This window comes from Lissotriton helveticus, chromosome 6, assembly GCF_964261635.1.
Source record: "Lissotriton helveticus chromosome 6, aLisHel1.1, whole genome shotgun sequence".
NCBI classification, from domain to species: domain Eukaryota; kingdom Metazoa; phylum Chordata; class Amphibia; order Caudata; family Salamandridae; genus Lissotriton; species Lissotriton helveticus.
This window is the reverse complement of record NC_136067.1, coordinates 159,412,860-159,427,467: the sequence shown is the minus strand read 5'-3', so window position 1 is coordinate 159,427,467 and position 14,608 is coordinate 159,412,860. Positions and strand designations below refer to the sequence as shown.

The window sequence follows — 14,608 nt, the reverse complement described above, 5'->3', positions numbered from 1 at the left end:
CTATGCCTTACTACCTCTCTTTCTCCTTTTCATATCATCGGCTACCCTATGTCTTATGCTCTAACGTGTCTGGATCTCATCACTGATACCTCTGCCTTCCCACGTTTATCCTGCTTGCCTCAACTCTCGTCTCCGTGACGCGAGTACAGGTGTGCATGTTGAAGGCCATTTGTGAGTGATTGTTCCCTCATTTTTTGTTTTTGTTTCCATTTGTTTGTTATTTTTGCTTTTCAGTAGGTACATAGTCATTAGCTACTTCTTGTATATGCAACATATTGCCAATGTACAATACATCATCAATAACTTAAAGCTTGGTCATAGAGGGATACAAAGAGTTATTCGTACAAGTTAATGACAACCCAGTGGGCACTGATGTGGCACCTGTATCCTATATTATGCACGACGTTGCTCAAAACAGTTATGGTTAACATTCGTGATACCATACAATCCTGAACTGTGGAGGCGGGTATTAACTTATTGAGGACACAGTAAGTAGAAGGAAGGCAGGGGGAAACGTATATGCGAAACGCTGCTTGACCACCCCCCCACACCGCACCCATTCGCATGAGTGCACCATGTCCCGTCTGGCCTCCATGTGTATCCGCTATACATTTTGTTGTGTTGCCAATTTGTCTATGACTGAATGGGGTACTTTGAATGCTTGTTTACCCGGGGCCTCTTGGCACAAAGATTGCACTATCCCACTATTCACACGTCAACAGGTCTCATTGACGCTCATTTGGGTATGTAATATCAGTCAGTAATACAAGCAATATTAATCAGCATCTCTGTGTCGCGAGAGATATCAAAATCAGCAAGTAGTAACCAGTTATTGGCCTGATGTATTAAAGATTGGGCCACAAAGCAGTCAGTGTTTTTGCAAATTGGGTGCTGTGTGATATTACCTTGTTTTTGAGCAGCAACAAATGTACTACACCTAAACGGATCAAAAGGGCCATTGGGTGGGATCCACGGAATCCATCCCCATTAACATGAATTTGTTCTATTTGTGAATCCCATTGAATGGGCTGCAAATAGAAGGACGCAGGCCTATGAGGGACAGCAGACCTGCATCCTTGCTTTTGCATTGCAGAATGGATGCTCGTTTATTCCAGCTCTTACCCTAAAAAGGGATCACGGATGCAATCATTATAATTATATAGGTATTCCGCAAATGGCATTGGAGGAGCATGCAGCTAAACCTTGGACCAATGTCTACTACCTGAGTGCTGACAGTCCACATTAAGAAAGTATTTATCACTTTTCGGAGGTCCGTACCCAGTCGATGGTTTAATCCCTTAATAGTAGTCACACGCTATTGATACCTGCCATTGCGACTCAAGAGGAGAGGGAAGCCTCTTTCAGCCCTCTTCTTCCAAGTCACAGTGAATCTCAAAGTGCGCTTTGTGACTTGGGGAGACTTTTCTCAGTCTGCCTTTGCTGCATTGCGACTCTTGTGGTTTTGTGGTCTCAAAGCAGACTTTATGACCGCAAAACTACTGTGTTGGATACGTTTCTAATACAGTGAGTATTAAGTTTTTAATACAATGATATTCAAGCGATTGATAATCTCTTGAGAAAGAAGGTGTAAGCAGACTCCTCTAGAATCCAAACCTGTAGTGTAGTGCAAATTTAAACCATTTTTTGCAAGTTCTACCTCAGTACATCTGGCCCTATATCCTTAAACCAAATTCTGACTGTGCCAGGTATGATGTTGAAAACAAAAGCCACCACTAAATAAGGTAGGGAATGTGAAAGGCGTGCCGTCTGTTACTGCCCATCTCTAACTAGGCCCAGTGTTATTCTAACTTCGCCTAATGCCACCAGTTTGGGTTTCCCCGTTTCAAAAATTTTCACCTGTGCTTTAATTTCTTTCTAATATAATGTGTTGTGCATCATCTCGTCCTTTTAACTATACATCATATCAATCTAAGACAGATTTATTTAGGTTATGTGGAGAAATGCAACTCCGCTAGCTTGTTTATTCTTAATACTTTCTTTGTTGGTCTTTTTTCATTTTTTTTTTAACTGTCTTTCTGTTCTTCATTCAGGCACTTAACAGTAAAAAAAAGTGTTTCCACTCCACTGAGAACAAGAATGGAGGGACTGTATTATGTATTATATTAAAATTACTAACTAGATGTGTCATTACAACCTTAGCATACTTCTGTCATCATTATCGCGCGCCGTGTGCGCGTTGGATTTGTTTGCTTCCAAATTTTACATTTAGTTTCTCCTGTGCTTTTTGTAAGTGCATTTGTACAAACCATTCCAGTGTATGTGTATTGATTTTCGTATAGTGCTCAAACACGTAAGTGTTTCTAGGTGCTGAAGAGGAGACCGTCTACAGCCTAAGGCTGTCTTGCTATTTAAAAAAGAAAATGTTTTAAGTAAAAGCCATTCGAAGATTGCTTTTCCCGAAATTTCAAGTGATTTGATTTAAAACAGTTGATCTGGGATATGAATTCCAAAGAAAGAGGGCCTGAACCTCTAGAGGAATCTCGGCTCCCAGCTGTGCCAAACTTCTATTTGGGCAGATCAGTCCGGGTTCATTCCAAAAGCACAAAGGACATCTGTGGTGCAAGTGAGTGTGTTGTTGGTAATGAAACAGTCATGCTTGCTGTGTCTGCACAGAGACCTGGGATTGATGTCTTGGCCTGCTACTCTTAACACGCACAGCTTGTTAAAGGGCTTTGAATCAATCAGACCGTGTACCTCTCCAGAAAATTTACTTTTCACCCCTCTTACCTCAGACCACATGAAATTTCATGAAATGTTTGCCATTTATTGCATATCTAAAAAGCAGAAAATTGATTTGTGCCGTTAACTTTGACATATTCAGCTTTGCACAGGATTTTACCACTTCCGAAATAAAATTTGACATTTCACACATTGCACGCACAATCCGAAGGCACTCCCCAGGGAAGCGTGACCCTATTTGGAGAGCACATTTCCAATCCTCATCAAAGGATCCCCTTTGTGTTCCATCTGGGTTGTTTTACAGTACTGTTCAACAGTACATTGTCAGTGTATTTATAATTGTTGAAGAACCTCTGTTCTCAAATGCGCTTCCACATAGAAATGTATGTTTCTTGATTTACTTAAGTACATTTCGGAACAAAATTGTTGTTGCTTCCTACAATATTGCAAACACAAGGAGATGATGGACGGAGCAATGAAACATTGCAGATACTCACCCCCAGTCAGTCACAGATCTGGGTTGAATCCATCATCATTCTTTAGCTCACTTCGCCACCCCAGTTCAGACTCAGCTTTATGCAAATCAGTCTGACCCTGTGTCTCATGGGAATACTCCAGCCCGAACTGCCAAGCCAGGTCTTCCTTGGACTGGAAACAAGCACCCTGGGACCGGGTTCTGGGTAACACCCTTCATCAGCCAGACCAGCTTGAATCCAGTGGCAAAGTGATCAAGGGATCCCCATTCTGGGCATACCTTGCCAACTGGCCAACACAGAGTTAGACTACCACGTTCCACTCTGAACCTACAGAAATCAGCTGCAGAGTGCCACAGGGCTCCTCCCTGAGCCCCAATCTCTTCAAATCTACATGGCCTTACTCGCAGTTATCGCCAGGAATCACAGACTCAATATCATCTCGTATGCCGACGACATGTGCCTGATCCTCTCCTCCCCCTCTGTCTGGGACGACTCCTAGTGGGCCGCAGATCTTGGGTCTCCGCCATTCACCCACAGACCACGCACAAAACCTCTGCATCATCCTAGACTCCTCGCTCACCATGAACCGCCAGATCAATGCTGTCTCATCATCCTGCTTCCACACGCTACCTGCTCCGAAAGATCTTCAAGTGGATCCCCACCGAGTCCATAATGATGGTCAACACACTCTACACTGGCATCACCAAGAAACACCTCTAGAAACTGCAGAACATTCAGAACGCCTCTGCCAGACTCATCCTCAACATTTCCCACTGCAGCCACATCACCGGCCACCTGAAGTCAACTAAAGGATCAACTTCAAGTTCCTCACACACACACCTACAAAGCCCTACACGATGCGGGACCTGCGTACCTCAACTACCGCCTCGCATTTCACGCATGCACCAGAGACCTCAGCTCCACCCAGCTGGCCCTGGCTGCCTCTCCACCTCAGGCAATCAACGTCAGCGCCTCAATTCAGGAAGGACCTCAAGACCAGGCTCTTCGACCACAGTGCCTTTTGACGGATCAGCAGTACCCCCCTCAGCGCCTTGAGACCATGACGAGTGAGTAGTCGCTTCTTACCTGATTGATTGATTGACTGAAGGTTCAGTTGCATTCCATGTGTGACTGTGCATGTTGTGTGTTTCTGTATGTTGTACGTTACCAGTATGATTTTTGGAATCCATTTAATGCTGTTCTAAAATATTAATTGAAATAAATCTTTTCATATTTTTCCACACCCTCCCAAGCATTTTATTTAATATTCTGTTGCATGCACAGAAGGCGTCCTCTCGTGCGCGTTTTAATATATGTGTTTACTTGCTCATTAAACTTCATGCAACCGCTGGTTTCAGCCTTTCGGCATTCATTGGTAATTAAAATATTTGGTTACACCAATAATTATGGTTTACCACCGAATTGCTCAAGGTGGCAAATTGAACTGGGGACGCTGGCATCCCTCGGGGACTATCCTTCGGTGCACGGGAGATCATGGCTGTGATGTTGGTTTTCCTGCTGATTCCCTGTCCTCTGGCCACCTACCCTCTGCCCCTCACATGTGACTGCCGTCCTTGTGTTTGCAGGTCACTCAAGGCTGGGAACAAATGACTGAGGGTGTCTTCCTGCTGAAACAACTCGAGTCTCAGCGGCTGTGCAGTCACCATGTGTAATCTGCAGCCTCCTGCAGATAGTCATTAGAGGCCCAATCCACACCCGGCCCGGGCCTGCAGCAGAGATGTGTATTGGGGGGGACACCCAGCTGTGCACCATGGGAGGGGGTGTAAGCAATCCATGTTAATCTCACGTCGAGCGCGAGGACTGTGAGCGGGTTGTGGATTCACCCCGCGGGGGTCCCCCGAGTTCGCACTTTGCTTGCTAATGAGACCATCTTCCTCCTGTGAAGTCGCTGAGTGATGCGGATACAGCTCTCACGCCAGTCCGTTTTCTCTTTCATTGCACATGTGTTTACAGAGAGCCAGATAGCTTTAAATGGGAACATGAATTCTTCTGATGACCATGTAACGCTATTTCAGGCACAGCTGACTGTCTCATTATTTTTTATTTCTTTCAGGGGTTTTGTTCCTGGATTGTGTCAGCCTTTCAGATGCAGTAAGTACACATTTGTTTTTCCGTTTTGCAGAGTTGCCTTGCCTGCACTTAGTTTATGACACTGGGTACTGCAAGCTTCAAGGGTAAATCTCTGACATGACATCACGTCTGCTCAAGATGAAAAGCGAACACCATACATACGTAATCAGCACGAATTCAAAGAGGTTGAAATGTGGAGCAATATGCCAAGATAAGAAATTACCTATGCACTTATTGTGCGGCAAACACTTTGTTGTTCCTTAACACTAATAGTTCCAGACAGCTCTGCAAATATAATGGTGGGTGACCACCCCTCCAACCTAAAAAAAAAAAAGTGGGAGTTCTCCGGATAGTAGTTTCCAATGTATTTATTCATGTTCCAGGAGGCAATACCATGTTCAAGCCGCTTTATAATCAGAGGCAAGGTACTGTTGACATGGGCCCTGAAGCTAGCAAGGAAAAAAGCCCCCTTCACCATGTTTGGTAGTAAAACTGCCTAATTGAGGTACACTGGGCCGCTCACTCCCCTCCCCGGTGACCCTGCATCTGCTACACTGATGGTAGGTGCCGCCAAGTATTCAGGTTACCGCCAAGCTACAGACCTCCAGCCAAGAGACCGTGTCTCTAATCGTAGCACAGCCCACTTGGTGACTTTGTGCTCTTGTGCAAATTGCTTACACTCCAATGCACCCTATTTTTACTAAAAAATAGAAGCATTAATATTGCATCCATATTTGGAGGATTTAATGTATATTTATAGCAGCTACATACCATGCAGCAGTACATTACTAACTGGTCATTTATGTGTGTGTATGTATGTATTGTATGTATATATATATATATATATATATATATATATATATATATATATACATACAATCTGTTCATTTGCTTACATAAAGCCTACTCTATGTACATTGATAGCATCATTCGGTCTCTTTGGCAGCTGCATTGTTCAAACCAAGCCTAAAAGGGAAATTGCTGCAAGGTTTAGGCACTAATTGTGTGATATGCATAATAGGTTTTGTGCACTAAAGCGGAGCTTGTGCTGCCTTGGCATGCAAAAAATACACTTTTCTGTGTACCAATGAGCCAAACACCGCAGCCGCTCTTTATGTGAGATCTTGTCTGAATAGTAGGAACTCCCATTTAAGGATAAAACACCTTTTTGCTGAAGATTTAAGAACATCACTGCAGGAAAGTGCCCCTTATTGACATGGTCACCCCCTCCCACTTTTTTTCTGGTATATGATGTGATTTCGACTGGAAGTGCACTGGGTTCCTCCTAACCAGCTCCCCGGTCCCAGATCTCTTTCCCAAAAACGTGCCATTAATTACTTGATTGGCAATACCTTTAGTACACTCTGTGTGGTCCCTAGTAAATAGTACCCTGGGTACCTAGGGCCTGAGGTACTAAAGAGGGTCCTTAAGGGCTGCCGGAGAAATTGTGCAACCCTAAGGGACCCAGTCACCAAACTTATGCAAGATTTCCATTGCAGGCTGCATGTTTTGGTGCGGACAAAAGTGAAAAGATCAGGTTATATCAATCCTAAATCCAAAAAGCTTAGACAGTATACTATGAGGAAAAATTCAACCTGACATCCAGTTCCTCTGGGCAAAAGTTTCAGGTAGTAAAAACTGTGCTAGAGCCTCCCTCAAAGAGTCTCAACCCCCAACCCACCGACTTGCTGCAATAAACTTGCTCTTCTCTTTCAGAAGAAAATTCAAGATATTTATAAGACGCTCCAACCTTCTAAGAAAGTCCCAATTATGGAGGAACAGAACTCAATCACCCATCAAACTAACTCAATCACCCATCAAACTATCAGCGAGTTCCCCACTCTAAGCCCAGAGAATCTTCTGGACAGTCTATTCAAAGTCAAATTGGGCTCTCCTGCCGCCCCCCCCCATCAAATTCCAGCGAAGTCAGCTGACCAGATACTTCCAAAAATGATGGCAGAATTATTGAACCTTTTGCTGAGTACCGCAATGGTCCCCCCACAATGGAAACTTGTGATGGTGAAAGCCCTGTTAAAAAAAAGTTAGTCTTGAGCCCCATGACTTTGGGAATTATAGAACCATTTCCCTTCTCCATGGTGCGAGCTGGTTTTTGGAGAAGCACTTTAATGCTTCTCTAACCAATTTCATAGAAAGTCATGGGATACTGCATCCCACCCAAACTGGATTCCGTCCTCTCCGTATCACGGTGACTGCCCTTCTAGCAGTGGTGGAGTAACTTAAGAGCTGCTTGATCGAGGAGACATGGCAGCTGTTATCCTCCTCGATCTTAGTGCAGTGTTTGATATGGACAACCATGATATCCTTATCACTTGTATACACAATACTGGTATTACCGGATCTGCTCTTGCCTGGCTCAAATCTTTTATTGATTTAAAATTGTTTAAGATCTTTGGTGGCTGCACATCACATACTCTTACCACTGGGCTCTTCCCTTAGCCCTACATTGGTTAATTTATATATGTGGCCAATAGCTGACATCGTCCACTCCTTTGGAATATCAATAGTTTCCTATGCGGACGATACGCAATTGGTCCTCTCCCTCACTTAGAATCACATCCCCCTTTCAGCTGCTCTGGGCCCTTGTCTAGAGAAAGTGGCTACCTGGATGAACAAATCGTGCTTGAAATTAAATGGCAATAAAATGAACTCTTGATCCTTGGCAATAACCCCAATCCTTTAATGTATGTAGGCTGACCGAACAGCCTTGCACCCCTCCTCCCACCACTCCAAAAGCTGCCTCAAAGAGCCTGGGAGTTTGGTTGGATGACTCCCTTAACAGTGTCTCACAAGCAACAAAGTTAGCAGCAACACGCTTCAGCATTCTCATGGGCCTTAGAAAAATTCTTCATCTACTCCCCCCTCCCCCATCCCCCCCAAGACCCCAAGAGACTTGTAGTCCGGGCCCTTATACTTTTTTCTTTTGTCCGGGCCCTTATACTTGCTCGTCTGGACTACGGAACTCTTTTTACCTGGGTGTCCCTAAAAATACTTTACACAAGCTGCAGATGGTGCAGAACTCAGGTGCCTGAATTCTGCACAATGTCCCTAGACACCACTCCGCCCGTCAAAGCCTCAAAGCTCTTCATTGGCCCCCAGTGGCAGAGCGGATTAAATTCAAATCTCTCCGCATCTCCCATAGGGCCTTCTTGGATCTCTGATCGCCCCTATCTTCCCGGACATAGTGTGCATTCCACTAATCCCTTTATTCAGAGGACCTAATCCCTTTACTCAAAAGATCTCTTTGGGGAGGTCAATCTTTTCTCTACTATGTAGCTAAATTGTGACATACCCTTCCCACCACCTTGAGATTGACCACAAAAGAATTATGGTTCTGTAAGTCACTCAAAATGTGGTTATTCCAGACCAGCACCCTCTTATTCTCTGTAGAGCTGCCTCTGCACTAGCGGCGCTGGGGTGCCTACATGTAGCTATGGGCTTTATGAGTGATAATAGACTAAAATAGAAAACCCAGGACACATCCCTGTGTGCCATGTCCCCTAACACTGCATGTAGTATTTGTAATTCACCCCTAAAGCAAGCCTTACGGCCATAAGGCAGGTTCGTTATATTAAATGTGAGAGAATATCTCCATGGGCAGATATACCCCTGTGCTGGTCAGTTCCATTACTGCCGGTACCAATGATCGGTTACCCATTTTAAAAGCATTTGCTGGACACTGGTGAAAACGAGTTCCCCAGCTACATGATTTCTTCACTGAAGATAGGGAAGTTTGGTATCAAACATCTCATATTAATAAACCCCCACTAATTCCAGTGTTGGATTTATTAATACATGCACCTTATAGGAGCCTTGTGAACACTCCGATGTTGCCTGCAGCCTCTGTGTGCAGGCCGCCTCTACCGCGAGTGCTCCAGGACGATGAAACCAGACCCCGCAACACGCTCTACACCCGCCCACCCTGGCCCTAGGAGGAAAGGACCACCAGTTTCCACACGTCACTTAGCATCACAAGACTTGAACCCTCTTTTTGGTTCAGCCAGCCTCCCAGTCCAAACTTGCAGCCTCTTTTTCCGCAGACCGATCTCCATTGACTAACATTGGGCACCCAATGCTGTTTTGCCCCACTGCATCTGGCCACCCAAGTACCGCTGGAGGTGACCTGCTGGTGCTGCCTTGGACCTTGCTCCTACTCACCTTAAGTCCAGGAGATTGGTCTCGTAAGACGCTATGCTGTACCTGAATGCCTTACTTGTTTTTCCTCCCATAGGATAAAATCGGAGCTTCTGAAAAATGCACAAAGTGGTGACTTTTTAAAACGTAAAGTATTTCTCCTGCAAAATGTACTTACCCAATAGTATTGAATCTGGTGCCTAAACATATATAAAATACGGGTTGTTTTTATAAATGGGTGTGGATCTCCTTGTTGAGTTGTGTGTATCATTTATTAACTATTGTGTGTATTTGTAGATTTCTAACATTCCTCTCTGATAAGCCTAAGGTTGCTTGACCACACTACCCCCAGAAGAGCACCCAGGGCTTGCTAGAGCAAGGCCCTGTCCACTCAGAAGGGAATACCTGGACTTTTTGTGCAATATACCTCTTTTTGGTATACCATATGAAGAGCCAGCTTCCTACAGTCATCTTCTCCAACTTGTAAAGTCGGGAATCCTGGTTTTCTTTGTTGTATGTCAGAATATCATGGGCAGAAATATTGAATTTACTCTTCAACTCAAGAAACCATTTTCATTTGCAGTCATTCCTTCAAGACTAGATTACTGTGATGGCGTGCATTTGGAGTTGCCCAAATGTCTAATGGCTCAGCTGAAGTGGTTGCAGAATACTGCATAATATTTTGCATCTAGCACCTATCACCTGACCTTGTAATTTCTATTCTAATTAAATTACTTTGGTTACCGGTAGTGTTACAGGATGTTTTAAAACAAAATATGAAGAAAAGACAGACTCCTCTTTGGCAATGTAAAGACAGCTCTTTACTGTCACGACAGGGAGATTGACTCTCCTCACACAGGCAGGTAGTTGGTCTCAATTTGTTGTTTCACAGACATCTTCATATACACAAAACTAGACAATACTTTGTAACTATCAAGGCAAATATTATTTGCTGTTTTGTTATAGATTGAAAATGGAAAAGCACTAAAATATCCGTGACACCGTAATCCCAAACTCTGACCTGAACCTCCACATATTCTTTATTGCATTTCTAACAATGTTTAGCAAACTAACCATTCTTCACTCTTGAATACATGCATATTTGTGGTAAATACAGTTTCAGTAACCTGTTTGCCTTATCATTGTGCACCTAACACCTCTGTGCGTTCTTGACTAATTAAATCTCCTGCTCCTATTATCCAATTAAGTTTCAATCTATTTGGAAACACAAAATATGTGCTGGGGGCCCGTGTGCTAAAGCCAAAAATTCCTTCAAGCTTGCTAAACACAAGTTGGCCTTTAACTGCAAGGCTTTCAAGTTATTTATTCTATAATGTCTTCAAGTGAACTCTTCACCTTTCTCTCGTCAGCACAGGATTTTGGCCTACACTGCTCTTTTACCATGTACAGCTGTGCAACGCTTTCTGCTGATGCCTGCTATTGCGCTATGTTTTCATATTTCACTTTTCCCACAACAGTAGGGTAGGGAGCTCCAGGTTAATTTCCAAGAATATTTAGGGATACCTGGCCACCTTATTAGTCCTCAATGTACTCCGATTCCACATTGGAACAGTAAATTGTTCACACATTTTCTCCCCTGATGTCAGGTTTTTTCTCTACCATTTAATCTCACGTGAAAGTGCTAGGAGTTCCCTACTAACTGGGTACTGGATAATCAGCCTGTAACAGAAGGTTTGCACCACTAAGCGTTCTCAAGTCTCTGGATTATAGGATTTTTAGTTTTTAACATATCATGACATGATGTAACGTTTTGCAAAACACATGTTCACCCGGAAGGGATTGTGGTTCTGAATAACAGATATTTGTTGTTACCCAGCTCAATTGTGTACCCCCCAATATTATTTGGGTAACACCCCGTAGATACCTTAAGCCTCAAAAGGAAATGCACCCTTTTCAGAGAAAAGGGGAACTGGCACGTGCCTCTCACCCCTTCACTAGCGAGTTAGTACTGTTATACATGAAATGTTAAGAGTCCGATAAAGCAGTCTTGGAATCTCTTATCTGCATATCATAATAAGTCTGCAGTTGATCATAAAAGTATCTTGTATCCCAAAATAAATATGCATACAGAGTCGTTGATATTTTACTATCATATGGATATTTATTTTGCAATATTTGTCTACAAATTGCATGTATCAGAATGATCATAATTATTACAAACAACTCTGCAGATAATATACGGATCAGATCGAAAATTAGCTAGGCCTCAGGTATGTTTCTTCGCACATCACTAACCTATTAGTTTATTCCCTACTCAGAGTGCCTAATGTTACCAGCCATCCAGCCTATAGAGGGCTGTATTAGTTCGCTAAACCTCAGATGTGCCAAGACATGCAGTTTGCCGCATACATTATGCTGCCAGCAGTACGAGTTCAGCCCTTCAGCATCTTCTCTCAGCCACTGGTCCATGTGTCTAACCCTGTCCCTGCACTGGTACTTCATTTACCTTTATCACTAATGCTGTCTTACGGAGCGAAGAATGCCACTTGTGCTGCTTTGTTACTAAAATGTGCACACCGTGACCCTCAGCAGAAGCATACTGTATTACGGAAGCTAATGCTTCTTTTCCTTGTTCCTTCCAAGACCGCTCTATAAGACCAGACAAATGTGGGTTTTAATTTAGTCAGAAAATAGCAGTTCAAATTGGTGGGCTTTGTGGGGGACCTGCTTTCCTGTTCTAGTTCCTCCACTTGACACTTTTTGCGGCTCAGCACAATGACTATTCATTTGATTTAAGTTCGCCGCCCAGTAAGTTGGGACACTATAAAACCGTGAACACACCCACAATCCCACCCAATTCCTAAGCAATGCTGAGGGTGCCCACCCTCAAGTCTGTTCCCGATAGGAGGGCACCATGGTCGTTGTTAAGACGGAGAAGCCCTACGATTACTAATGTGAAACTTCCTTTTACTTGACATACAAGTGTATCAAGTCCATTTTAGCCTTCTAGTGGTCTGACATTGCCCTTCTGCACTTTTCACTGATGTTGCACTTCTATTTTCCTTGCTCTCTGATGAGCCACTTCTCTTTTACCATCTGCATTGCAGTGAGCGACAAATCCAAGAGCGCTGTGGCGAGGATGCAGTCTTCTACCTCTCCTTCCAGAAGCACCTCATCTGTCTGATGATCATCGTCGCCATTTTGTCTGTGGGAGTTATCCTGCCTGTGAACCTTTCGGGGAACCTGCTCGGTAAGAATGAATTGAATCTAAACCGGCTATGTTTTTGCAGAGTCGGTGGGCATACACATTGGTCGTACTGCGTTCGAATTGCGTATTCCAAAAACATGCCCATTCTTCGTTGCAAACCAAAGGAACTGTTGTTTCCGTGGATAAAAATCAGCGATAGGAAATAATTGCAATTGTGCTTAAAACTGATGTTGCTTTAAGAAGATCTTTTCCTTTCCTTCCAGAGTGTTTGTCTCATTTTTGTTTTAGACAATCAGGATTGTTAGCCATCAGTAACCAAATCAAGTTGTGACAAAACAAACATGTATTGGTAAATGCATTAGGTTTCGCATATACAATTAATAATAAAGTGTTATGACTTGTTTATGTATAAAAAGGCAATATATTGTGCTGTTACTAGTGGTATAGTGTGGGTAAGTGATAGCAATATTTTGAAAAATTAAATGAAAGAGGGAAATAATAGAAATAATGTTATAGCACAATTATGTGCTTAGAGGAGTTCTGCAAACTTTTGAGTTTGGTGCCACTTCACCTTCTGCCCCATTCAAATCATGCCCTAGTGCCTCCAAGATAACTGCATTTGTGACTGTCTGTTTAGTAGCTAAATATAGCAATATCTGGTGTTTAGAGGAGTTCTGACAACTTATGGCCCCGGTGCCACCACACCTGCAGCACCATTGAAATCATGACCCTAGTACCTGTCTAGGTAATTGCTGTTGTGATTGCCTGTTTAGTAGTATAATCCAGCAATAGTCTGCGTTTAGTGGGGTCCCTAGTGCTTTTGGCCCCGGTGCCACTGCGCCTACTGCACCATTCAAATCAAGCCCCTTTTAACGGCAATGTAACTGCAATTGTGACTGCCTCTTTTGAAGTAAAATATAGCAACATTAGGTGTTTAGTGGAGCTATGACAAATGTGGTCCCGGTGCCACTGCACCTTTCAAATCATGACCCTGTTTTCTGCAAGTTTACTTCACTTGTGACTGCATGTTTAGTAATAAAATATAGCAATATTAGGTGTTTAGTGGGGGGCCAAAAGCTTTTGGTCCTGGTGTTACTGCACCTGCTGCACCATTTAAATTGTAACCCTATTGCCTGCTACATAACAGCACTTGCGTCTGTCTTGTTTAGTAGTACAATGTTGCAATAATCTGTGTTTAGTGGGGTCCCTAGAGCTTTTGGCCCCAGTGCCACTGCACTTGCTGCACCATCATGCCCCTTTTAACTGCAATTGTGACTGCCTGTATAGTATTAAAATCGATCCGATAATGGCTACAAAGTTCAAAGAAAGGTACTGATGCATGAATAGGAAATGCCACTAACGTTCTAAGGCTAAAGCATCTGTATTACACAACAAAGTAGTAAAATAACAAGCATACCTGTATACTGTTAGAAGCTGTCTGCATTTTCCCCTGGAAGAGATCTCATAGTTTAACATTCCCTGAAATCTGGACAGTGAATGGGGCTTAGATAGTGTAAACAACTTTGTATACGATAAGTATCGTAAATGTGTGCGGGCAGGGGAAGATACGTATCTGGAAACAGTACATGCTGTGCAGCCTTAATGTAAGAAAAAAAGTTCCACCCACTAAAGCGGAATGGGATGAGTAATTTGGCCTTGGGAACTGATGATAGAAGCCCCTTTTAAGATGTATTAAACACAATAGATTTCACAAGCACAGCTCAAGTGCTGTGCAGGCAAAACCTAATAATATATATATATATATTTCTTTTACATTAGACACTAATATTTGGTGGTATAAAACCAGACGCTTAGCATGCTGGTCTTCTATTTCTTTGAGCAGTGCACTGGATCTATAGCACTACATTTTTACCATTTGCTTGGCTTTGATTTAATGGCAATCATCCTTCTGTTTCCGCAACTCAGTTGCATGCATTCTAGTTGCAAGTATGTCTTCTGTTTCTTTGGCTCTGATTGTGAATGCAGGTTATGCTTGTCCTATTTTAGCAGCTGATGGAGT

At 43.2% G+C, this 14,608-nt stretch overlaps 1 protein-coding gene across 1 annotated transcript in view; it reads left to right on the top strand.

Annotated features, from left to right (window-relative positions):
- Positions 1–14,608, top strand: part of TMEM63A (transmembrane protein 63A) — a 399,225-nt gene that overhangs the window by 167,333 nt on the left and 217,284 nt on the right. The window contains exons 5-6 of the mRNA XM_078647542.1: positions 5,251–5,288; positions 12,488–12,630. Coding sequence (XP_078503668.1) covers positions 5,251–5,288; positions 12,488–12,630 — 181 coding nt within the window. The remainder of the gene's footprint in view (positions 1–5,250; positions 5,289–12,487; positions 12,631–14,608) is intronic.